Source organism: Argopecten irradians, chromosome 10, assembly GCF_041381155.1.
Source record: "Argopecten irradians isolate NY chromosome 10, Ai_NY, whole genome shotgun sequence".
In the NCBI taxonomy this organism is placed as follows: domain Eukaryota; kingdom Metazoa; phylum Mollusca; class Bivalvia; order Pectinida; family Pectinidae; genus Argopecten; species Argopecten irradians.
Genome location: NC_091143.1, coordinates 22,691,550 through 22,718,830, shown reverse-complemented (window position 1 = coordinate 22,718,830; position 27,281 = coordinate 22,691,550). Strand labels below are relative to the sequence as shown.

Below are 27,281 nucleotides of genomic sequence, written 5' to 3'. Positions count from 1 at the left end.
TAGTAAGAGATGAGATAAATAATGACATCATACCTGTGTACAGAAGTCAGGGCCTCGTCAGGTTGGTAGGGTTGTAATAGTAAGAAGGACATCATACCTGTACAGAAGAGTTGAGAATAGAATAGATGACATCATACCTGTGTACAGAAGTCAGGGCCTCGTCAGGTTGGTAGGGGTTGTAATAGTAAGAGATGAGATAAATAATGACATCATACCTGTGTACAGAAGTCAGGGCCTCGTCAGGTTGGTAGGGGTTGTAATAGTAAGAGATGAGATAAATAATGACATCATACCTGTGTACAGAAGTCAGGGCCTCGTCAGGTTGGTAGGGGTTGTAATAGTAAGAGATGAGATAAATAATGACATCATACCTGTGTACAGAAGTCGGGGCCTCGTCAGGTTGGTAGGGGTTGTAATAGTAAGAGATGAGATAAATAATGACATCATACCTGTGTACAGAAGTCAGGGCCTCGTCAGGTTGGTAGGGGTTGTAATAGTAAGAGATGAGATAAATAATGACATCATACCTGTGTACAGAAGTCGGGGCCTCGTCAGGTTGGTAGGGTTGTAATAGTAAGAGATGAGATAAATAATGACATCATACCTGTGTACAGAAGTCGGGCCTCGTCAGGTTGGTAGGGTTGTAATAGTAAGATGACATCATACCTGTGTACAGAAGTCGGGCCTCGTCAGGTTGGTAGGGGTTGTAATAGTAAGAGATGAGATAAATAATGACATCATACCTGTGTACAGAAGTCGGGGCCTCGTCAGGTTGGTAGGGGTTGTAATAGTAAGAGATGAGATAAATAATGACATCATACCTGTGTACAGAAGTCGGGGCCTCGTCAGGTTGGTAGGGGTTGTAATAGTAAGAGATGAGATAAATAATGACATCATACCTGTGTACAGAAGTCAGGGCCTCGTCAGGTTGGTAGGGGTTGTAATAGTAAGAGATGAGATAAATAATGACATCATACCTGTGTACAGAAGTCGGGGCCTCGTCAGGTTGGTAGGGGTTGTAATAGTAAGAGATGAGATAAATAATGACATCATACCTGTGTACAGAAGTCAGGGCCTCGTCAGGTTGGTAGGGGTTGTAATAGTAAGAGATGAGATAAATAATGACATCATACCTGTGTACAGAAGTCGGGGCCTCGTCAGGTTGGTAGGGGTTGTAATAGTAAGAGATGAGATAAATAATGACATCATACCTGTGTACAGAAGTCGGGGCCTCGTCAGGTTGGTAGGGGTTGTAATAGTAAGAGATGAGATAAATAATGACATCATACCTGTGTACAGAAGTCGGGGCCTCGTCAGGTTGGTAGGGGTTGTAATAGTAAGAGATGAGATAAATAATGACATCATACCTGTGTACAGAAGTCGGGGCCTCGTCAGGTTGGTAGGGGTTGTAATAGTAAGAGATGAGATAAATAATGACATCATACCTGTGTACAGAAGCCGGGGCCTCGTCAGGTTGGTAGGGGTTGTAATAGTAAGAGATGAGATAAATAATGACATCATACCTGTGTACAGAAGTCGGGGCCTCGTCAGGTTGGTAGGGGTTGTAATAGTAAGAGATGAGATAAATAATGACATCATACCTGTGTACAGAAGTCGGGGCCTCGTCAGGTTGGTAGGGGTTGTAATAGTAAGAGATGAGATAAATAATGACATCATACCTGTGTACAGAAGTCGGGCCTCGTCAGGTTGGTAGGGGTTGTAATAGTAAGAGATGAGATAAATAATGACATCATACCTGTGTACAGAAGTCGGGGCCTCGTCAGGTTGGTAGGGGTTGTAATAGTAAGAGATGAGATAAATAATGACATCATACCTGTGTACAGAAGTCAGGGCCTCGTCAGGTTGGTAGGGGTTGTAATAGTAAGAGATGAGATAAATAATGACATCATACCTGTGTACAGAAGTCAGGGCCTCGTCAGGTTGGTAGGGGTTGTAATAGTAAGAGATGAGATAAATAATGACATCATACCTGTGTACAGAAGTCGGGGCCTCGTCAGGTTGGTAGGGGTTGTAATAGTAAGAGATGAGATAAAATAATGACATCATACCTGTGTACAGAAGTCGGGGCCTCGTCAGGTTGGTAGGGGTTGTAATAGTAAGAGATGAGATAAATAATGACATCATACCTGTGTACAGAAGTCGGGGCCTCGTCAGGTTGGTAGGGGTTGTAATAGTAAGAGATGAGATAAATAATGACATCATACCTGTGTACAGAAGTCGGGGCCTCGTCCGGTTAGTAGGGGTTGTAATAGTAAGAGATGAGATAAATAATGACATCATACCTGTGTACAGAAGTCGGGGCCTCGTCAGGTTGGTAGGGGTTGTAATAGTAAGAGATGAGATAAATAATGACATCATACCTGTGTACAGAAGTCGGGGCCTCGTCAGGTTGGTAGGGGTTGTAATAGTAAGAGATGAGATAAATAATGACATCATACCTGTGTACAGAAGTCGGGGCCTCGTCAGGTTGGTAGGGGTTGTAATAGTAAGAGATGAGATAAATAATGACATCATACCTGTGTACAGAAGTCGGGGCCTCGTCAGGTTGGTAGGGGTTGTAATAGTAAGAGATGAGATAAATAATGACATCATACCTGTGTACAGAAGTCGGGGCCTCGTCAGGTTGGTAGGGGTTGTAATAGTAAGAGATGAGATAAATAATGACATCATACCTGTGTACAGAAGCCGGGGCCTCGTCAGGTTGGTAGGGGTTGTAATAGTAAGAGATGAGATAAATAATGACATCATACCTGTGTACAGAAGTCAGGGCCTCGTCAGGTTGGTAGGGGTTGTAATAGTAAGAGATGAGATAAATAATGACATCATACCTGTGTACAGAAGTCGGGGCCTCGTCAGGTTGGTAGGGGTTGTAATAGTAAGAGATGAGATAAATAATGACATCATACCTGTGTACAGAAGTCAGGGCCTCGTAGGTTGGTCAGTAATAGGTGAGGGTACAGGGTTGTAATAGTAAGAGATGAGATAAATAATGACATCATACCTGTGTACAGAAGTCGGGGCCTCGTCAGGTTGGTAGGGGTTGTAATAGTAAGAGATGAGATAAATAATGACATCATACCTGTGTACAGAAGTCGGGGCCTCGTCAGGTTGGTAGGGGTTGTAATAGTAAGAGATGAGATAAATAATGACATCATACCTGTGTACAGAAGTCGGGGCCTCGTCAGGTTGGTAGGGGTTGTAATAGTAAGAGATGAGATAAATAATGACATCATACCTGTGTACAGAAGTCGGGGCCTCGTCAGGTTGGTAGGGGTTGTAATAGTAAGAGATGAGATAAATAATGACATCATACCTGTGTACAGAAGTCGGGGCCTCGTCAGGTTGGTAGGGGTTGTAATAGTAAGAGATGAGATAAATAATGACATCATACCTGTGTACAGAAGTCGGGGCCTCGTCAGGTTGGTAGGGGTTGTAATAGTAAGAGATGAGATAAATAATGACATCATACCTGTGTACAGAAGTCAGGGCCTCGTCAGGTTGGTAGGGGTTGTAATAGTAAGAGATGAGATAAATAATGACATCATACCTGTGTACAGAAGTCGGGGCCTCGTCAGGTTGGTAGGGGTTGTAATAGTAAGAGATGAGATAAATAATGACATCATACCTGTGTACAGAAGGCAGGGCCTCATCAGGTTGGTAGGGGTTGTAATAGTAAGAGATGAGATAAATAATGACATCATACCTGTGTACAGAAGCTGGGGCCTCGTCAGGTTGGTAGGGGTTGTAATAGTAAGAGATGAGATAAATAATGACATCATACCTGTGTACAGAAGTCAGGGCCTCGTCAGGTTGGTAGGGGTTGTAATAGTAAGAGATGAGATAAATAATGACATCATACCTGTGTACAGAAGTCGGGGCCTCGTCAGGTTGGTAGGGGTTGTAATAGTAAGAGATGAGATAAATAATGACATCATACCTGTGTACAGAAGTCGGGGCCTCGTCAGGTTGGTAGGGGTTGTAATAGTAAGAGATGAGATAAATAATGACATCATACCTGTGTACAGAAGTCAGGGGCCTCGTCAGGTTGGTAGGGGTTGTAATAGTAAGAGATGAGATAAATAATGACATCATACCTGTGTACAGAAGTCAGGGCCTCGTCAGGTTGGTAGGGGTTGTAATAGTAAGAGATGAGATAAATAATGACATCATACCTGTGTACAGAAGTCAGGGCCTCGTCAGGTTGGTAGGGGTTGTAATAGTAAGAGATGAGATAAATAATGACATCATACCTGTGTACAGAAGTCGGGGCCTCGTCAGGTTGGTAGGGGTTGTAATAGTAAGAGATGAGATAAATAATGACATCATACCTGTGTACAGAAGTCGGGGCCTCGTCAGGTTGGTAGGGGTTGTAATAGTAAGAGATGAGATAAATAATGACATCATACCTGTGTACAGAAGTCGGGGCCTCGTCAGGTTGGTAGGGGTTGTAATAGTAAGAGATGAGATAAATAATGACATCATACCTGTGTACAGAAGTCGGGGCCTCGTCAGGTTGGTAGGGGTTGTAATAGTAAGAGATGAGATAAATAATGACATCATACCTGTGTACAGAAGTCGGGGCCTCGTCAGGTTGGTAGGGGTTGTAATAGTAAGAGATGAGATAAATAATGACATCATACCTGTGTACAGAAGTCGGGGCCTCGTCAGGTTGGTAGGGGTTGTAATAGTAAGAGATGAGATAAATAATGACATCATACCTGTGTACAGAAGTCGGGGCCTCGTCAGGTTGGTAGGGGTTGTAATAGTAAGAGATGAGATAAATAATGACATCATACCTGTGTACAGAAGTCGGGGCCTCGTCAGGTTGGTAGGGGTTGTAATAGTAAGAGATGAGATAAATAATGACATCATACCTGTGTACAGAAGTCGGGGCCTCGTCAGGTTGGTAGGGGTTGTAATAGTAAGAGATGAGATAAATAATGACATCATACCTGTGTACAGAAGTCAGGGCCTCGTCAGGTTGGTAGGGGTTGTAATAGTAAGAGATGAGATAAATAATGACATCATACCTGTGTACAGAAGTCGGGGCCTCGTCAGGTTGGTAGGGGTTGTAATAGTAAGAGATGAGATAAATAATGACATCATACCTGTGTACAGAAGTCGGGGCCTCGTCAGGTTGGTAGGGGTTGTAATAGTAAGAGATGAGATAAATAATGACATCATACCTGTGTACAGAAGTCGGGGCCTCGTCAGGTTGGTAGGGGTTGTAATAGTAAGAGATGAGATAAATAATGACATCATACCTGTGTACAGAAGTCGGGGCCTCGTCAGGTTGGTAGGGGTTGTAATAGTAAGAGATGAGATAAATAATGACATCATACCTGTGTACAGAAGTCGGGGCCTCGTCAGGTTGGTAGGGGTTGTAATAGTAAGAGATGAGATAAATAATGACATCATACCTGTGTACAGAAGTCGGGGCCTCGTCAGGTTGGTAGGGGTTGTAATAGTAAGAGATGAGATAAATAATGACATCATACCTGTGTACAGAAGTCGGGGCCTCGTCAGGTTGGTAGGGGTTGTAATAGTAAGAGATGAGATAAATAATGACATCATACCTGTGTACAGAAGTCGGGGCCTCGTCAGGTTGGTAGGGGTTGTAATAGTAAGAGATGAGATAAATAATGACATCATACCTGTGTACAGAAGTCGGGGCCTCGTCAGGTTGGTAGGGGTTGTAATAGTAAGAGATGAGATAAATAATGACATCATACCTGTGTACAGAAGTCGGGGCCTCGTCAGGTTGGTAGGGGTTGTAATAGTAAGAGATGAGATAAATAATGACATCATACCTGTGTACAGAAGTCGGGGCCTCGTCAGGTTGGTAGGGGTTGTAATAGTAAGAGATGAGATAAATAATGACATAATGACATCATACCTGTGTACAGAAGTCGGGGCCTCGTCAGGTTGGTAGGGGTTGTAATAGTAAGAGATGAGATAAATAATGACATCATACCTGTGTACAGAAGTCGGGGCCTCGTCAGGTTGGTAGGGGTTGTAATAGTAAGAGATGAGATAAATAATGACATCATACCTGTGTACAGAAGTCAGGGCCTCGTCGGTTGGTAGGGGTTGTAATAGTAAGAGATGAGATAAATAATGACATCATACCTGTGTACAGAAGTCGGGGCCTCGTCAGGTTGGTAGGGGTTGTAATAGTAAGAGATGAGATAAATAATGACATCATACCTGTGTACAGAAGTCGGGGCCTCGTCAGGTTGGTAGGGGTTGTAATAGTAAGAGATGAGATAAATAATGACATCATACCTGTGTACAGAAGTCGGGGCCTCGTCAGGTTGGTAGGGGTTGTAATAGTAAGAGATGAGATAAATAATGACATCATACCTGTGTACAGAAGTCGGGGCCTCGTCAGGTTGGTAGGGGTTGTAATAGTAAGAGATGAGATAAATAATGACATCATACCTGTGTACAGAAGTCGGGCCTCGTCAGGTTGGTAGGGGTTGTAATAGTAAGAGATGAGATAAATAATGACATCATACCTGTGTACAGAAGTCGGGGCCTCGTCAGGTTGGTAGGGGTTGTAATAGTAAGAGATGAGATAAATAATGACATCATACCTGTGTACAGAAGTCGGGGCCTCGTCAGGTTGGTAGGGGTTGTAATAGTAAGAGATGAGATAAATAATGACATCATACCTGTGTACAGAAGTCGGGGCCTCGTCAGGTTGGTAGGGGTTGTAATAGTAAGAGATGAGATAAATAATGACATCATACCTGTGTACAGAAGTCGGGGCCTCGTCAGGTTGGTAGGGGTTGTAATAGTAAGAGATGAGATAAATAATGACATCATACCTGTGTACAGAAGTCGGGGCCTCGTCAGGTTGGTAGGGGTTGTAATAGTAAGAGATGAGATAAATAATGACATCATACCTGTGTACAGAAGTCGGGGCCTCGTCAGGTTGGTAGGGGTTGTAATAGTAAGAGATGAGATAAATAATGACATCATACCTGTGTACAGAAGTCGGGGCCTCGTCAGGTTGGTAGGGGTTGTAATAGTAAGAGATGAGATAAATAATGACATCATACCTGTGTACAGAAGTCGGGGCCTCGTCAGGTTGGTAGGGGTTGTAATAGTAAGAGATGAGATAAATAATGACATCATACCTGTGTACAGAAGCCGGGGCCTCGTCAGGTTGGTAGGGGTTGTAATAGTAAGAGATGAGATAAATAATGACATCATACCTGTGTACAGAAGTCGGGGCCTCGTCAGGTTGGTAGGGGTTGTAATAGTAAGAGATGAGATAAATAATGACATCATACCTGTGTACAGAAGTCGGGGCCTCGTTAGGTTGGTAGGGGTTGTAATAGTAAGAGATGAGATAAATAATGACATCATACCTGTGTACAGAAGTCGGGGCCTTGTCAGGTTGGTAGGGGTTGTAATAGTAAGAGATGAGATAAATAATGACATCATACCTGTGTACAGAAGTCGGGGCCTCGTCAGGTTGGTAGGGGTTGTAATAGTAAGAGATGAGATAAATAATGACATCATACCTGTGTACAGAAGCCGGGGCCTCGTCAGGTTGGTAGGGGTTGTAATAGTAAGAGATGAGATAAATAATGACATCATACCTGTGTACAGAAGTCAAGGCCTCGTCAGGTTGGTAGGGGTTGTAATAGTAAGATATGAGATAAATAATGACATCATACCTGTGTACAGAAGTCGGGGCCTCGTCAGGTTGGTAGGGGTTGTAATAGTAAGAGATGAGATAAATAATGACATCATACCTGTGTACAGAAGTCGGGGCCTCGTCAGGTTGGTAGGGGTTGTAATAGTAAGAGATGAGATAAATAATGACATCATACCTGTGTACAGAAGTCGGGGCCTCGTCAGGTTGGTAGGGTTGTAATAGTAAGAGATGAGATAAATGATAACATCATACCTGTGTACAGAAGTCAGGGCCTCGTCAGGTTGGTAGGAGTTGTAATAGTAAGAGATGAGATAAATAATGACATCATACCTGTGTACAGAAGTCGGGGCCTCGTCAGGTTGGTAGGGGTTGTAATAGTAAGAGATGAGATAAATAATGACATTATACCTGTGTACAGAAGCCGGGGCCTCGTCAGGTTGGTAGGGGTTGTAATAGTAAGAGATGAGATAAATAATTACATTATACCTGTGTACAGAAGTCGGGGCCTCGTCAGGTTGGTAGGGGTTGTAATAGTAAGAGAGGAGATAAATAATGACATCATACCTGTGTACAGAAGTCAGGGCCTCGTTAGGTAGGTAGGGGTTGTAATAGTAAGAGATGAGATAAATAATGACATCATACCTGTGTACAGAAGTCAGGGCCTCGTCAGGTTGGTAGGAGTTGTAATAGTAAGAGATGAGATAAATAATGACATCATACACTGTGTACAGAAGTCGGGGCCTCGTCAGGTTGGTAGGGGTTGTAATAGTAAGAGATGAGATAAATAATGACATCATACCTGTGTACAGAAGCTGGGGCCTTGTCAGGTTGGTAGGGGTTGTAATAGTAAGAGATGAGATAAATAATGACATCATACCTGTGTACAGAAGTCGGGGCCTCGTCAGGTTGGTAGGGGTTGTAATAGTAAGAGATGAGATAAATAATGACATCATACCTGTGTACAGAAGCCGGGGCCTCGTCAGGTTGGTAGGGGTTGTAATAGTAAGAGATGAGATAAATAATGACATCATACCTGTGTACAGAAGCCGGGGCCTCGTCAGGTTGGTAGGGGTTGTAATAGTAAGAGATGTTGTAATAGTAAGAGATGAGATAAATAATGACATCATACCTGTGTACAGAAGCCGGGGCCTCGTCCGGTTGGTAGGGGTTGTAATAGTAAGAGATGAGATAAATAATGACATCATACCTGTGTACAGAAGCCGGCGCCTCGTCAGGTTGGTAGGGGTTGTCACTGCCTACGGTCTTTCTCCTCTCCTCAGCCTTATCAGTATAACTGGGGTTGTTAATAGCTGACATATTGTCCTCATATGCAGAGTTCTAGTCAACAGAAAAAAGTTTTCTGGTCAATTTATATATAGCAGATTGAATTTTGTTAAATAGTATCTAGCTATAGTAATCATAGTATCACTGAACTTGTCTATATGAAGCAGATTATCACCATCATTGTTATCATGTTGAAGAAATTTTACATAAAAGATTTTCGTTATGGAGCTTTATATTATTCAATTTTAATATCTTTCTGAAAAAAAATTATGGCAAAAGGATGGCTCTAAATGCAAAAAGCAATTTTTTTTTTTTTTTTAACATTTTAGAGCACCATAAAACATGGTATCAGAGAATGTTTGGCTGGGACCAACCAAAAATAGGAATTAAGACAGATTCTTTGAATTGTGTTTAATAAATTCATGAAGTACCTTTAATCCGTACTTCTTCTTTATCTTTTTCAGCTGTTGTTTCTGTTGTCTCAGTTTCTCCTCTTTACTTAGGATGACTATTTCTAAATCAACAAAAATCATTATTTTCACATAAAAAAAATTACACTTAGAATTATGTGTGATGATAAAATCAAATCACCAGTCATACACTAAAAATATTTAACCTTGGTGAGCTACAATGAGGGAAGCTACTGCTTGGTCAAAAGTCTAGATAACCTTTTCTCCATCTCGCTACTTATAATTGGCAGGCGAAAAATTCTCACTAAGTACACATTCTCGGCATCACATGTGTACTTGTGCATAAAATCATCTTCTAATAGAAGACGCTTCCATGAAGGTTTTTTAAGACTCTTCCAAGGTGTAAGAGAGCTTTAATAAATACATGCAGACCTTGATCTTGGGAGCTGAAAAGCAATTCCAAGCAAGCCCCTTTGGCAATGATGTACATAAAATTGATTTTTATAATCTTATATGGCAAAATAGTGATACCTACATGTCGTTTGTTTTTCTGTTTTGGAAACAACATAACAATACCTCATTTGCAGCTGCTGCCATATTTTTCACCAAAATTAAAAGAGATTACCACTTTCCCAGATAAAATAAACAAGGATTCATGACATGATAGCCATTGCCATTGCTAGAAATGAAGTAATATTTCACCTTTAGGTTGTTGATTCTGAGCCTGTAACTGTGCCTGCACTTGTCCCGGCTCACACTCGTCACACGTGTCCATACCCTCGTGGATGTGTAGTAGTAGACGTGTACAACCAAACTGTAGAGTATCGCCATGTCCTAAGGCTTTAGGTTTACTCTTTACTTTAGGCTACAAACCAAAATCATATATCCAACAGTGTAAAACGGATCAATCTTACATTAAATCACTGCATTTTCTATTATATCTGTACATCTAATTTAAATCACATATATATATCCAACAGTGTAAAACAGATCAATCTTACATTAAATCACTGCATTTTCTATTATATCTGCACATCTAATTTAATTTTTAAGTTCTGATATAATTTCACAAAACTAAATTCACAAAGAAAATTGAATACAAGTTTATACAGGTAACTGAACAGTGTTATATTTACCTCTGAGATACGTTCCTCATTAAGGAAGGTACCATTCTGGCTGGCCAGGTCTGTCAGGAAATATTGGTACTCTGCCTCATCAAAATGGATTTCTGCATGAGCCTGAAAGTATCAATCAGAGATCATTTATCACAAGACTTTCTCCTAAACAGAAGTAAGGTTCCAGTGGCCATCTTAGATTTTAGTCCGAATGTTTCCGACTATCTATCCGCTTTTTATATACTGACGTGGGCGGATGATAGTCAGAAGTCCGTGCTCTTTCAAAACGCCAAAAGTCAGCGACCCTCACCAGGGTCGCTAGTTTTTCAATGTTTTCTCTTTTCAGGTTTCATGTGATTTTTTTGACAATTGCATAGTTCGACAGAAAAAATTATTTTTACACTACCTTCCATATCAATTATATGTGTAAACGACTGTTAACAAATGCATTTCCTCCAGTTTCTTCGGACTTCGTCAATTTCAGCAATTTGTTTGTATATGGCTGCCAAAACCAATCTCGCGAGAATTTGAGTGACGTCAGAAAATGAAGGTTAAAAATGCGTTGATGAAAAGGATATCCCTTGACTTCCGGCGAGATTTTAATCATGTGATAACTTCAACCAATATGGACGATCTAGCCGGGAAATTTGAGAAGTCTCAAATAAATACCACAAGTTGCACGCTGAGAGATATAATTTACTTTTTTCAACATGTCAAGGTAGTGTAAAAATAATTTTTCTATCGAACTATGCAATTGTCAAAAAATCACATGAAACCTGAAAAGAGAAAACATTGAAAAACTAGTGACCCTGATGAGGGTCCCTGACTTTTGGCGTTTTGAAAGAGCACAGACTTCTGACTATCATCCGCCCACGTCAGTATATAAAAAGCGGATAGATAGTCAGAATCATTCGGACTACTTAGATTTCTCAGTAAATATTCTAAATTCTTATCATACATGCCATAGAATATTAACCTTGATAGTTTACGAGAAAATCTCGAGAAAGAAATTATTGATCCTGACTCCCGCAGCAGAGATGATGAGCCCTAATAAGAATATTTTTAGACAAGTACTTACTTTACTGATATTAATATCTGGGATGAGAATAGTGTGACCCATTTCCTTCTCTCTTCCAACTGTTGCTCCGGTACACGTAACAATAAATAGTGTCCCTGGGTCGATAATGTCCGAGTCTGTTACAATCATACGAATACATGGCGGCCATTTACTCACCATTTCTGTAAATAACAACAGTACAGGTAAATATTTCATTTCAGTTTCAGGTATGCGAGATCTAATAGAATATTGCTCAATTGAAATATTTTACTCTGGCAAAGATCATATTTCAACATAGGGTTTGAAATAGCAAAATGAAGCTGCTGGAGTAAGGTTACTGGTGGTAGATCTCATATCTGTGATTGAGATATCACAACAAATGTGATGTCACAATCACTGGAAGATGGAACTAAAATAACGCCACTTTAATTTACTGTCTAGAAACGCTGTCGTAGAAAACTCTTTGGATTCTGATAAAATACAAATTAAAATATATTGCCATGCAATGATACAGAACTATTATTTTTTTTAATAACAAGTTATCTCAAATTAAGGAAAAATCACAAATGAGCGAACATCCATTAAATTGTGTAGAATAGCGATTACTCCCCACATACTCCCCACGATTTCCCTGCATACTGTCTACATTCAGTGTTATAGTTGAACCTTGATTATGTATTGATATAGTTAAATGATGATTAATGTATACCTTCGTCAGCCATTATGACATCATTTGTGTGACCTTCACCATATAGTTCTGGGACATCCTCTATATCTTGGACATCATCGTCACAAAGCATAGCAACAGGTTCCTCCCTAGTGACCTCCTCGTCGGAGCTGCTGGTGATCTCCCCCGATTCCAGCTCAGATTCCCCTGTACACACACTATTACTACTGTCACTTTCATTGTCTGATGAGGACGGACTTGATTTACGATAGGATCTTGATTTTGCTTTTCTGGAACTTTCAGATCTACTAGCTGAATAGGTTCTGTCTTCTTTCCCTGATTTGGAGTGAGGTTTTTCTGGTGTTTTACTGAAGTCATTATTTGGATTTCTAGAATCTCTGTATTTATCATAGTATTTAGAGCTTTTAGAATTACTACCGCTAGATTGATTATCTTTGTCTGATGTTTCTGTCCTACTTTTCTTAGTCCGATGTTTGTCAGAAGTAGACACAATATCTTTGTGAAGAATTTTATGTTTATCTTTTACATTGTGGTGCGACTTTCCACGTGCAGTCTTTATTTTCTTGTTGGTTTTGGAAGAGCTTTCCCTAGTATTTAATTTCTCTTTAGAATACTCTGCTTTTTCACAGTTTGTACTGGTATTTACATTATCTGCATTTGAAGACAACTCCATGTCAGAGATATCATCCTCACTGCTTTTATGATCAGAAGACTTCACATCATTCTTAGATGAATCATTGTCTCCAGACTCACATTTTTGGACATTATCATCACCTAAATCTTCGTATAAATCATCTAATGTAGATGCTTCCTCTGATGTCACATCATTACTGTTATCATCAAAACTTTCATACAGCTCATCCATATATGATCTAGAATCACCTACTAAATCATAATTAGTAAGATCCTCATCTTCTGTTTTATCATCGTCATCTTCCTTGATCTTGTCATCCTTTTCACTACTATCCTCTGACAAAACTTCACCTTCCTCAGATTTTTTCCTTTTCCTTAAGCTTTTTTCCTTCTTTTTATCTGAACACTTTTCATCACCTTTTCTTTCTTGGGATTTATCTCTCCTTTTCTCTTTGGAAGATTTTCTCTTCTTTTTCTTTTTGTCTTTATCTTTCTTTTTTTTCTTTCGTTTGCGATATTCCTGAAATATACATGTGATTGTTATGTAAATATTTACCTAGAGCAGTTTCCTTGGCTGTTTTGATTTTAAGACCTTCTAGGGCTGTTAAAACTTCTTCATAATCTTCCTTATCCTAATGAAAAAGGTAAAACAAAATTTAGCACTCATGTCAGAGCAAATATGAAATTAGTTTATTTGCTTTTACATTAATTTTGTACAAAAATAAATGTTGTGCTATTTCTTTATTCTCCTTTTTTCTGTTTTTGTCATCCTTTTTTTAATTAATAACTACTACATTCTAGCAAGTTGAAAAAAAAAGTTATTATGGAATTTTTGATAATGGCATTTAATTACTAACTAAGCAAGGTATTACACTGTGTAGGTTGGTCAAAGGGAAATAACTCACTTGAAGTATCCTATTGCAAATATGTTACACGGTAATTAATATGAAAATATTACACCCTTGAACCTATTTTTGTAAATTAAAACTCTCTCTTTGAAACAATACATCATAATAAATGTTCAAACCAACTCAACAGCCTGCCTATGGTGTGCTTGATTTATTTTTCATTTAAAGTTATATGTGCTGTAACTGGCCGAAAATTTTGACATGTTATTTTTTCTTCAATTATCTGTTTAAAACCATACGTTTTAATGAATAAATCTGTGAAAATCGTTTAAATGGACAGACAAACATATATGATGCCTTATAAACGTTAGTTAGAACACATAGGTTATGCACTGTGAAATTCTTGTTTTTTAAGCCTTATACATGTTTTGATGAAAATATACCTTCTGAAATCACTTTACAATTACTAATAATACTGTACAAATGTGAAATGAAATTGTAGACAACAATATGGCTTCATGGTCTGACCGTATGTACTCATTTCATTACACTGAAAATGTTAATATAATGATTTTTGGCAGTACTGCCAAAAATCATATTCAGTTCTTATTTGTACATGTAAATTAAAACCTGTGGATTGAAAGTATTGTAATTCTCAAAATGTGGGTAACTGTTGGTGTTGAATAACATATTAAAAGTTTGTCTTTATTCATGAGTATGAAAAATATGGCACATATAACTTTAACCTTAATCAACAAAAAAGGATGAGTTACATGAAAATGCAACAGTTCATAATTTTTGAAAATTCTATTATAGAAATTCTAAATTTCTAAAAATGAAATATTTCTTTGGTATGAAAAATTCATGAATACATATATTAATTAACATACCATTTCCTCTGCCTGTAGTCGTTTTGACTTTTTCTTTTTATCACTGTCCCTCCTATCACTGCGGTGGGATGTATGATGGTCTACATATGATTTACTAGAGGACCTCGGTGTATCTCTGTCTCTCCGTGGTAACACACGGTGATGTTGGTCGTAACCTGAGTCTCTATGACTACTGTAATAGTCTTTCCGCGGTGGTGTGTCATAGTTACCTCCCCTTGGATAGTGGTCTCGGTATTGACTGTAGTTATAGTTATATCCCTGAGTCGTACTGTACTGTGAAACATCAACTTGGGAGTGGAACTCATACTTTGCACTCTCAGCATTATAGTAAAAATAAGTCCCTGTGTTTGGGTCATAATACAATGCCTTTTCCTGAAATTAATACAAGTTTATTACTGATCACAAGTTTATTACTGAATTATGCAGAACTAGGTCCAAGAGGAACCTTACATATGGAAATTTGGAGAACAATCCCTTCAATGAGAAATAGCAATGGCCACCGGTTATGCACAACTGGGGTCTATTAAAGCGGTTAAACTTTCAAAATCCAAGATGGCGGCTGGTCTGTAAAGTCCCAAAATCAATATGCAACAACTAGGGTCCTACGGGCTTTTGATTTAAGAAAAAATTAACTATCAATTTCAATAAAACTTAAGATTTCTAGAGTTTTCCCCTGAGAATTAGCCGTAACAAACTTTAACTATCAAAATCAACAGATGGCGGCTGGTCGGCCATCTGTTGATAAAGTAAATTTGATCCCTTCAGTAGAACTTCATATGACACTTTCACTGATGTTAACTATCAAAATCCAAGATGGCTGCCTGGTGGCGTAAAATGGCTTCCCAAAATGAACTAAAATATATATCTGACTTAAATGTAAGATACAAATATTGTAATTTTTCTTTATTATTTTTCTGTAAATCTCATCTTTGAGAAATAAAAAAAATTAACTGATTTTGGTAATTTTCAATTTGTTTATTTTTTTCAAACACAAATAGATTAGTTTAGACAGTATAGACTCACTGCATTGTAGTAATATCCACTGTTGTAATCGTAGTAAAGTCCAGAGTTCTCATCATACACATAGCCAGTCTGTTGCACTACTGCCTCAGCTGTAGCTCGTAGTTCATCTGCCAATGACACACTGTTACCTTCCTCTGGTTTGTCCTCTTTCTCCTTTTTATCATCAGATTCCATTTTAATATCAATGTCCTTGGATTTCTCATGACTTTCCACTGTAGACCTCCCCTCTGTTGTAGCATCCACATCTGTCTCCTTGTTCCCATGTGTTTCAGCACTCTCAGTGTCGCCACTCTCAGTCAACTTGGTATCCGGATCAACTGTTTGATGTTCATGTCCCTGAAATTTCAAAGAAAAAACGAGAGAATTCCTTATATTCTTGAAGACAATTGAAATTTCTATGGTACATTGTATACACAAAATAAGCAGATAACCTTGTACTTATGATTATTGAAATATTTTTCCTGTATTTCAACATTAGCCAGAGTGCTCTACCAATTGAGCTACTTGACCTGATCCAAAACTATTAAAATATATGCATAGCATTATTTTTTATATGATCACAGCAAGGGTTCAATTCAACAGTTTAAAAAAACAAACTTTGTTTTATCAACATATTAATTTGTCCTTTTAATATCAGATTTAAGATAAACTTTTAGAATCATTTCAAGGACATCCCTCTTCTGATTTGATTTACGAACCTCATCAACTGGATCATTTATCATAATGGCTTGATATTTTGATAATCCATCCAAGTATTTGAAACCATCTGGATATAAGAAAACAGAGAATTAAATTTACCTCATTTAAAATTATCACCCTGTAATAAAATACTCATTACGACACGGCGGACATAACCTTATTTAGTTGTGATGCATTTTTTTCATTTTTAGATACATAAGTGTATATTGTCGTATAATTAATGCTAATTATGATTTATTCAGCAAATACTTCACTTCAAGTTCAACTGCAAAGACATTATATCTTTTGTAGCAAATAATGTGTACAGGTGTATACATGTATATAGTGAAGCCTACTTTAACGGCCACCAAGGGTCCCCGATGATTATTTATACACAATTTCCACATTATCCTTGTCCCTAATTTGGTGGTCTTTATAAACAGGTTTGACTATATATATCCAACTATATGTAACAGAAAACTTCATAGAATGGGCCTGGAACTTACAAAATGTACAAGATAGTAAAAATTCTTATGGCTGTGGTAATTTAATATAGGAATATAATGCTAGTTTCTGTTTTGATTTTATCATTATTGATATCACCTTGCAACAGTAAAGCATCAGTCTGGCTCTCTGCATCAGATTTGTCTGTTGTGGTATTCTTTAATCTATGTAGCTCTGTATTCAACCCTTCCAGTTCATCACGCAATTCTCTATTACACTTGTTGCTTTTCTCAAGTTCACTCTCAGTCTTCCTCAATTTTTCTTTCGCTGTCTGTAGTTCATGTTGACATTGTTCTAACAGTTCACCATGAAGTTTTGTCTTGTCAGTGTCAGGGCTTTTTTCCATCCCTTTAAGTTGGGGACTTTCTTCATAACAGTATTGGACCGGTATTTGGCCCTTTTCAGTTTTAATCTCTACTTTGTTCGACACCCCGTCTGCCATGTTAGTAGGCATATATCTAAACAACTACAGTAAATACGAGCGTCGAGACATCTGTCGATTCACACCACATGGCCATCACATATCTCGAAAACAATATATAACGTTACATTGTTTCTGTTTGTTAACGGTTCGCCATTACTGAGAATTCAGTTAGACTTAAAAATAAAATGCTAAAATAACAAGCTGCCATATAGTTTGGACAGTGCAGTTACTAAGATTTGTCTAAAAGAAAACGGCATCTTCGGTCAAAAATTCGTCTGCATTGCTAGTCCACCATCTTTGATTTTGAAGGTGGCGCTACGACCGGGGAGCAGTCCCTGTACAATAAAAATAAAGTTAAAAATATTTTAAAATCTATGAACAAAATAATTATAAATTTGTATTGTTTGTTTTTTATTATTACAAAGCATTTCAACGCTGAGCTTTTGAATATAAAAACTAGTAATAAAGAAGTCAAATAATATATTTAAAAGTAATTAGTTCTCCCTTACACAAAGTCATGTGATCTAAAAATGGCGACAGAACGAACTATGCTGTGAAGAAAAAAACCAAAACATGGAAAAGACCAGTTCTCAGAACCTGCGCTGTTACATCTACAAATTTCAAAGACTATTAGATTTTACCAATATCCAACAACTTTATGCGCATCTCAGATATCGTTATATTGCCATCCACTTTAAAAATGGAAACCTAGATTTTTTGAAAATTTCACACACGAAAAAGAAAGATCAAAAGGACTCGACACTTTGCAATATCAAAGAGTAAGTACGATCATTTGACATGTGAGTATCGATTTTTAAATTATGTTTCAATATCTGTGTCCTACAATTTGTAAGTGTTTATAGATTGATGTAAGATCTTGATAAGATATATGTACGTTAGGCAAATAATTACAGACCTATATAGCTATGCTTAGTGTAATTATTTTTTAGTTCACATGAGGAGAAGGCTCCTTTAAGCTATTGCTAATGGGGAGTATAAATGTCCGTCGTGCATTGCCCGTCGTCCATCATACATTATAACTTTTCTCAACAGAGAGGTTGAAGTTGAGGGATGGATAATCCTCAAGTCAGTCAGAAGAAGGTGATATCTTTTCCGCTACAACAGTAGTGAGATAATCCTTTGAATGACTATAACAGGGGACCCAATATACCAATGAGAGTATGTTTTTGACTTTCAAAAATTAGACTAAAGTAAATAAAACCCTTGGGTTTGAATCACATGGCTATTTGTCATATGTTTTGACTTTTCAGATTTCTAAGAAATGGATATTTGACTTCTGAAACTGCTAATTAGATATACTGGATGCCCTAGAGGCCTGTAACAAATGTACCTGAAAACTTTCACACAAGTTTCACTTACACTTTAATCCACATTATTGAATATTTTTGCTTCTACCAATTGATTTATTAATGATGCTTTTTAGATTAGGCCATATACTGGTACACAAATGCATATATATACACACAATAAATTCATACAGTATAAGATATTAGTACCTATAAAGAAAACCATACTACTATATATGATAGCTGTGGCATATACATGTACATTGAATTGAATATAAATCCTTTTTATTTAGCTTAAATCAATGTTTCCTATATGCATTTTTCAGATTCCAGTGGCTATACGAAGGAAAATCAACAAAAATAAAGGATCAAGGAGTTGCTAGATTTGTTGCACTTTCTGAAAATGGAGAAATCTTATCTGGCAGAGTGAATGGTGAAACATGGACCACAGATGTACAACAACTATTGTCAGATGTTCTCAAAGACAAGGGTATCTATCTATTAATTGAGCATGATTATTAAGTATTGAGTTTTAATGTTCCAAGAGTAAAGAAAAAATGGAAGGTACACAAAAATGTCTAAGAAAATCTCTTAAATGATGTGACTATTTTTATGAATTAACTGAAGGTATTTTTTTCAATTACCTGGTAGCAGTGTACTGAACTCTGAAGTATTATTAATTCGTTTTACTTTATTTGTATGCATTGCCAATACAAAATATCTATGATTATAAGAAAAACAAATAATTTAGTAAATTGAAGAATTTTACTACATGTAAAATTTGTATGATATCAAATTCAATATTTACATTTAACGTATTCTTTGAAGGATATGGTGACAATTTTTATGCCAATAATGATTGTGATTAAATTCATAATTAATTTCAATAGAATTAATATGCTATCGAGTCAGATATTTTGATACACAAGTATGATTATCACTAGGCTAGGAACAAATAGATAATATTATATGTGTATATATTTGTGTTGAGCAGGCGTATCTCCCGATGACTGCAATGACATACAGCTGATAGGTGGAGAGGGAGAACATGTAGTGTTGGCCACATCCTCACAGCTGGTTTGTCTCCAGTTGAAGGACACACAGAGTTTTCTGGCTGTTAGCGCTATACCACTACCATCAACTCCAAGCCAAGGACTACAAAGTTACCAAGTCCTCAACACCATTGCTGTAATATTTAACAAGGAGAAAAACACACTCAGTATCCTTAAACACCATATATTAATTAGACTTATTATAATTTTCTTCAGTTGGAAATATAGTTACCGATATGTTATGATATTAATACGCAACCAGTGAATATGTAGTGCATATATGATAATTTGATACCATTTATCTCATAAGTATCATTTCAGTCATGAATTTTGAAATAACATTTTACCTACTGATAATCTATTCTGTATGCAGGTACTTGCTGTCCCTATTTTCAGATCATAGTCCAAACAGATTTGAGCATAAATTACAATGTAATGAAAATTGTCTTTTAATGTTACGTTTACTGTTCTTCAAGCATACATAGATTAATTACAGTGGTAAGATATTTGTAATCAAAGTTAAAGCTTATATTTTCTGTTCATAAAAAATACTACTTATAACTACTATTAATAGTAAATGTATTGTCTGCTATATTTCTCATTCTCACAGCTATTCATAGTTAGAAGATGTCATTAAGTTAAAGCGTGAACTGTCAAATATTTGTTTTTCCTGACACCTTATTAGATTTCTATGAAATTGTAACTGGAAGATTATTTTGCCAAGTAGATCTTCACCGGACAAATCTAGAGTCAGATCGTCTAATAGAATGGCGGGTATCACATGACCTACAGACATTGATGTTGGTGGAGAATACATTATCACTGACTGTGGTGGACCTAGAAAAATACACACATGAAAATCCTAGCTGTGTGGACACGTGTACATCTACAGACCCCACAGGACAAGCCAGTGTCTGTCTAACATGTGATGTTGGGGATGTCGTGTGGAGGGAGAAGTTGTTTTCTCTTTATAGTCAATATAGTGAAATAACAAGCACTCCCTGGTATCAAGGAAGACAAAACATAAAAGGGAAGCCAGTTGTTACAAAAAAGCGTTGGAAAGTTTCTGGATTTTTGAGGAAACCTAGTTCACAGGAAAAAAAGACAAATTCGTTTTTGATAGGGAAAGTGTTTCTACCACCATCTTTACAGAACCTGTCTATTACAGATGCGACCCTTGGTAAATCTGCAGTATCACTGGTGTTCCACTCAGACAAGGAAAACTTCCTGTGTCTATGTGATACTAAGTCTGCCACAGTTACAACAGAAAGGTGAGATATAAACACAACCCTTGGTAAATCTATAGTATCACTGGTGTTCCACTCAGATAAGGAAAACTTCCTGTGCCTATGTGATACTAAGTCTGCCACGGTTACAACAGAAAGGTGAGATAGTATCACTGGTGTTCCACTCAGACAAGGAAAACTTCCTGTGTCTATGTGATACTAAGTCTGCCACAGTTACAACAGAAAGGTGAGATAGTATCACTGGTGTTCCACTCAGACAAGGAAAACTTCCTGTGTCTATGTGATACTAAGTCTGCCACGGTTACAACAGAAAGGTGAGATATAAACACAACCTTTGATAAATCTGTAGTATCACTGGTGTTCCACTCAGACAAGGACCACTCAGACAAGGAAAACTTTCTGTGTCTATGTGATACTAAGTCTGCCACGGTTACAACAGAAAGGTGAGATATAAACACAACCCTTGATAAATCTGTAGTATCACTGGTGTTCCACTCAGACAAGGAAAACTTCCTGTGTCTATGTGATACTAAGTCTGCCACGGTTACAACAGAAAGGTGAGATAGTATCACTGGTGTTCCATTCAGACAAGGAAAACTTCCTGTGTCTATGTGATACTAAGTCTGCCACGGTTACAACAGAAAGGTGAGATAGTATCACTGGTGTTCCATTCAGACAAGGAAAACTTCCTGTGTCTATGTGATACTAAGTCTGCCACGGTTACAACAGAAAGGTGAGATAGTATCACTGGTGTTCCACTCAGACAAGGAAAACTTCCTGTGTCTATGTGATACTAAGTCTGCCACAGTTACAACAGAAAGGTGAGATATAAACACAACCCTTGATAAATCTGTAGTATCACTGGTGTTCCACTCAGACAAGGAAAACTTTCTGTGTCTATGTGATACTAAGTCTGCCACAGTTACAACAGAGAGGTCAGACATTTCTCATTACACTGATTTTACAATGAAAATTCATTACAGTCAAGTAAAACCTAATTTCATACAGTGTATTTATATGTATGTATTCATTTGATTTCAAGATGGTTTCTGTTTGTTCAGATTTATTGTATGTGTTGTATTTTATTGTATTGTGCAGTTTTTGTGCCCAGAGTCGAGTGATACTGTCCCGAGACCCAAACTTTCCCCACTTCATTGCCACACCTACTCACCTGATGTGTGTTGCCATGGACCAATCAGTAGGACAGGAAGATTTAGTTACCAAGGTAACACATTATTATTTTCAGTCAAAATTATTCAACAAGTATTCTTTAAAGACAGAGACAATTTATAAAGTGATGATAGAAATGTGAATTATTCTTAACATATTTTAATATATATATTCATTCATTGATGCTTCATTCATTTCTGATCAATGTAAATGGGTTATCTCCCGTTCTAGATGATGGTTTATGCTGGAGCCAGTGTAGCAGACACTCTTTGCCATATCAATAAGTGGGGACGCTGCTCAATCCCTTTACATACACTGGAGATTGGACTGAAGCAGCGGCAATTGGACACTGTTGTCTTCTTCCTTAAAAGCAAAGAAAATTGTATGATAATTACGAACAATTTTAATTTCTTGATGGCTTTTTGATGGCTTTTAAATATATGTATATAATTGTCTGAAATCAGCTATTTAAGATGTCATCAAATTCCTACCAGATATATATTAATGTAATATCTACCTTGAACTTATATACTCTTTACTTTGACAAGTTTAACTTCCAAAATCATGTAAGGAATTTATGCAATAGCATTAAAAAGTTGATTCCAAAGATCTGTGAGCTTGTTAAAGAATCTTAATTCAATTATTCCTTTGTTTTAGTCTTTTCAAGCACCAAACTATCTACACCAACCTCTCCTGGAGTGACCTCCCCTACCTGGTCTGTGACCTCAAATCACCATGACAACCTGATGCAGCTGGAGCCAGCTCTACAGTTACTAATAGACACAGTCAAACTTAACCTCACAGACAAGGGATCTGAACGATTCTCAAAAAAACTGGCAGAAATCTTACTTGACTTCCTGTATGAACTTCTTCACGATGGGTTAAACTTACTGGATGTGGTAAAGGAGTCGTATGGCCATGATGAGGAAGTTAAGACTCTAACTGTAGCTATAGAGAAACTACTGGACCTCATTGGAGAGGTGAGGGGATGTATAGGGCAACAGATACAGCAGAAATCTTCAGAGTCAACGACAGAGACAACAGTACGTGTGCCAGATGTTGGTACGCCAGCTAGTGAATGGTACGGTATGGCAGATGAGGTATGTATAGTATATAACTGAGTGTGTTTTAGCAGTTTTATCTTTTTTACCATGCTCTTTAGGGAAAACTGATCAAGTTTTTATTAAAGTTTTTGTATAGTAAATAATGTAACATTCTAAGTATTAACTGTATAATTATTTAATCTTGCAGTGAAAAAGTGAAAAAAAAAATCGTGATTTCCTCTTACCCCTGCAAAGAAGTTAATTAAGGGGGTATATTTGAATCGGGTTACCCATCTGTCCGTCTGTCTGTAGACACAACTCTGTCTGGCGAACTCGTCCTAAACTACTTGACAGATAAAATTTGGTACAGAGGGAGTTGAGTCAATTATATAGGGTTCTACAATGTCCCCTATAAATGGAGTTATCACATAAAGTTCACTGATATGAACTTAACCATAAATATAGCAAAATTAAAACCCCCATCTATAAAAGCAATTATACAGTAGTAAGTAACGGAGATAAATTAATTATCTAATATCTTAGCATGAAGACATTATTAAAGTTTTATTTTTATGTTTGTACATTTGTGTGTTATTTTAGGCGGTGATAGAAAGCGGTGTTACTGAGAATCGTATCCCTGCCCTACAGACTTACCTGTACGGCCAAGGACATCAGGCGGACCTGACGTGTATAATCAGAGCCAGTCTAAACAAAACTATCCAGTACTTGTCTCGGAAACAGATCAAACCAGCCCTTCTCATCCTCGCAAACCTAGTACGGTTAACAGCCTTATAAAATATATTTATCAACTCTGTTTGTTTGCTGTTTCTCAGACATATTGCTGTATCTTTAAAAACGCAAATAAGTTGAACATAACCATCATACCTGGCTTTAAAAACGCGTGGCAATTTTTCGAGATAAAAAGATAAAATCAGTCAAATTAAGTTGGGACCTAATTAAACTTTGAAAAAAAGGACCCATCTTTAATACCATCCTAATGCTGAAAAACCTTTATTGTGTATTATTATATAAATTTTTTAATTATATATCAATTATAGATAGTAAGGAAATAGAAATGCTTAATTTTCATTCAAGAGTTTTATGTTAAGTACCATTATTTGAGGTAAGACATTTGTATTAAAGATAGATTTACTTATCTTATTTAATGTTTTACATCCACAGGGCCTCAACGTTGACTCTACATTATGGGAGATAGCGCTGATATCAGTGAACAAATCTACTAGAGATATTATCATCCAGGAGTTACAATCCCGAGCAGCGCTCACAAAAGAACAGGATGACCTTGTGACCTTTTGTGACTCACTCTATGAACAGTATCCATGTCAGTCTTACAGGGCTGCCATAGCCAATCTACAACAAAAGGGAGGGTCAGAAATGTATGTGTCTATAGTTACTTCCAAACTCATTTATCCGTTTAGGGGTAAAATATTAGAAATGAATCGTCTAAACCTCTTGCTTTTGATGTAAAGTTAATCTTATAGATGAAGAGTAATTCATTGTTTAATTTCAAAGCATTCTTTGATATTTTACATTTATTATAAGGGGATACAGTACATGTATCAGTATATATATATAATCTGTATTTCCATATTACAGAGGTATTTGCCCTATGCTTGCTGGTTGGTATTGATTATGACGTCATGTGTTTGCAAACATAACATGATACTTTTCAGAGAAAAGGCTTTGCTCACAAAATAAAGAAGTCATAATGGATACTAAAATGCCAGGGAGGTAACTTTGTAATAGACAGAATACAATATATTATGCAGACAAGATACCTATGCTTTTAAAGCCAAAGTATGATCAGCATATATGCATCAAATTGGTACATGCAGATTTTGAAGAAATTAAGACGAATTCTCTTCCCTAGATGTTCTACCTCGAGATCTTTGTCCTGGGTTAGAGTCTGAGGTATAGTTGCCAGGCACTGTTCAAAGTCTGTCATTAATCATATATATATGGCATAACATGTCAGAAATGTTCATTGTGTAGAAGATTTTTGTTTTCATGCTTCCTGGAGAACAGAAACATGAGCATAAAAACAACAAAATTAAAATTTTCTTTTATATTTATAAGATTTTTTAGCATTTCCTGTTCATATACAGTAGTTGTGATGGATTTTTTGTAGGCCACCTTTAACACCTGGCATTCCTGTAGCTGAGAAGAGACATGACTTAACTGAAGAGTGTGGTGAGATTGATACTGTATCAACAAAAGATATAGTAGACCAATCAGGAGGCTCAGAAGGGGAACCAGACGTCCAATCAGGGCCCTACTCTCATGTGCTTCTGGACTGGCTACAGTGGTGGAGCTCGGATGCCCAACAACTGGTCCTACTCGACACAAAGATAGGAGACAAGGAATGGAGAGGTAGGGGTGGTCATGGCTATCGGACAATAGGATAAAGATAAAGATAGATTTCTAGTTCAACTTTAGGTTACCAAGTTTGTTTAGTATTAATATTTGTTAAGATATTGTGTACTTAGCACCATTGTTTTTACTGAGTTATAAGATAAAGGCTATAAAAGTTCTCTAAGGAATCTTGAATCTTTTAAATGTCAGCAATATGACAAGTGTTTAATCTTAAGCTGAGGAAATGTTTGACTCCTGCATTTGAAAAAGTGATGTCATCTTCAAATTTTTATTAGTGGTGAGATTATATATCATTAGTATTCCGGGCTATAACTCGAAAACCGTTCAACTTGGCTACACAAAACTTTCTGTACATGTTAGGCTAGTGCTCTAGTTGTGCCTTTTTTTAATGGGAACCTTCCATTTTCAATACTTTTCTCTGTTACCATGGAAACTTATTAAAAAATACCATATTATTAAAGTTTCCTTTCTATTCCGGGCTATAACTCGAAAACCGTTCAACTTGGCTACACGAAACTTTCTGTACATGTTAGGCTAGTGCTCTAGTTGTGCCTTTTGCTAATGGGAACCTTTCATTTTCGATACTTTTTCTGTTACCATGGAAACTTATTCAAAAATACCATATTATTAAAGTTTCCTTTCTATTCCGGGCTATAACTCGAAAAACCGTTCAATTTGGCTACACGAAACTTTCTGTACATGTTAGGCTAGTGTTCTAGTTGTGCCTTTTTCTAATGGGAACCTTCCATTTTCAATACTTTTTCTGTTACCATGGAAATTTATTAAAAAATACAACTGGGCGCGGGGGGATAATGCCAAGCTTTGCGGCTCCTTGTTTAGTATTAATATTTGTTAAGATATTGTGTACTAAGCACCACTGTTTTTACTGAGTTATAAGATAAAGGCTATAAAAGTTCTCTAAGGAATCTTGAATCTTTTAAATGTCAGCAATATGACAAGTGTTTAATCTTAAGCTGAGGAAATGTTTGACTCCTGCATTTGAAAAAGTGATGTCATCTTCAAATTTTTAGCCCACCATCAACAGATGGTGGGCTATTCAAATCGCTTTTTGTCCGTGGTCAGTGGTCCATCCTTCCGTCCGTCCGTCCTTCCCTCCGTTAACAATTCTTGTTACCGCTATTTTTTCAGAAAGTACTGAAGGGATGTTTATCAAATTTCATGTGTAGGTTCCCCTAGGGCCCTAGTTGTGCATATTGTATTTTGGGACCAATCGGTCAACAAAATGGCCGCCAGGCAGCCATCTTGGATTTTGATATTTAAAGTTTGTTACCACTATTTCTCAGAATGCACTGAAGGGATCTTTCTCAAATTTCACATGTAAGTTCCCCCTAGGGGCCTAGTTGTGCATATTGCATTTTGGGACCAATCGGTTAAAAGATGGCCGACAGGCCGCCATCTTGGATTTTGACAATTGAAATTTGTTACCGCTATTTCTCAGAAAGTACTGAAGGGATCTGTCTCAAATTGCATGTGCAGGTTCCCCTAGGGGCCTAGTTGTGTATATTGCATTTTGGGACCGATCGATGAATAAGATGGCAGACAGGCTGCCATCTTGGATTTTGACAATTGAACTTTGTTACAGCTATTTCTCAGAAAGTACTGAAGGGATCTGTCTCAAATTGCATGTGCAGATTCCCCTAGGGGTCTAGTTGTGCATATTGCATTTTGGGACTGATTGATTAACAAGATGGCCGACAGGCCGCCATCTTGGATTTTGATAGTTAAAGCTTTGTTACCACTATTTCTCAGAAAGTACTCCAAGGATCTGTATCAAATTGAATGTGCAGGTTCCCCTAGGGGTCT

The 27,281-nt window shown here is 37.5% G+C and overlaps 2 protein-coding genes across 2 annotated transcripts in view; one reads left to right on the top strand and one right to left on the bottom strand.

Annotated features, from left to right (window-relative positions):
• Window positions 1-57: 57 nt before the first annotated feature.
• LOC138332606 (angiogenic factor with G patch and FHA domains 1-like) lies at window positions 58-17,553 on the bottom strand. Its single transcript, XM_069280605.1, has 11 exons — window positions 16,920-17,553; window positions 16,337-16,404; window positions 15,639-15,974; window positions 14,616-14,987; window positions 12,266-13,397; window positions 11,578-11,738; window positions 10,521-10,622; window positions 10,087-10,249; window positions 9,406-9,488; window positions 8,898-9,028; window positions 58-97 (listed from the first exon to the last, which is right to left on the bottom strand). The coding sequence occupies exons 1-11, from the start codon at window positions 17,272-17,274 to the stop codon at window positions 58-60; spliced, it is 2,943 nt and encodes a 980-aa protein (XP_069136706.1). The 5' UTR covers window positions 17,275-17,553.
• A 197-nt stretch (window positions 17,554-17,750) lies between these two features.
• Window positions 17,751-27,281, top strand: part of LOC138332605 (spatacsin-like) — a 35,000-nt gene continuing 25,469 nt past the window's right edge. The window contains 13 exon segments of the mRNA XM_069280604.1: window positions 17,751-18,023; window positions 18,878-19,041; window positions 19,546-19,770; window positions 20,289-20,874; window positions 20,966-21,076; window positions 21,290-21,293; window positions 21,505-21,671; window positions 21,949-22,075; window positions 22,252-22,402; window positions 22,678-23,120; window positions 23,664-23,837; window positions 24,246-24,460; window positions 25,213-25,454. Of these exon segments, the coding sequence (XP_069136705.1) occupies window positions 17,818-18,023; window positions 18,878-19,041; window positions 19,546-19,770; window positions 20,289-20,874; window positions 20,966-21,076; window positions 21,290-21,293; window positions 21,505-21,671; window positions 21,949-22,075; window positions 22,252-22,402; window positions 22,678-23,120; window positions 23,664-23,837; window positions 24,246-24,460; window positions 25,213-25,454 (2,815 nt within the window). The 5' untranslated portion in view covers window positions 17,751-17,817.

What these genes read in the sequence shown, in the direction of transcription:
- LOC138332606 (XM_069280605.1), bottom strand. Translation starts at nt 17,274, where the DNA reads ATGCCTACTAACATGGCAGACGGGGTGTCGAACAAAGTAGAGATTAAA. An exon ending in TAAATGATCCAGTTGATGAG is followed by an intron (nt 15,975 to 16,336) that starts GTTCGTAAATCA and finishes TTGAAATTTCAG; the next exon opens with GGACATGAACATCAAACAGT. An exon ending in ATGAGGAACGTATCTCAGAG is followed by an intron (nt 10,250 to 10,520) that starts GTAAATATAACA and finishes TTTGGTTTGTAG; the next exon opens with CCTAAAGTAAAGAGTAAACC.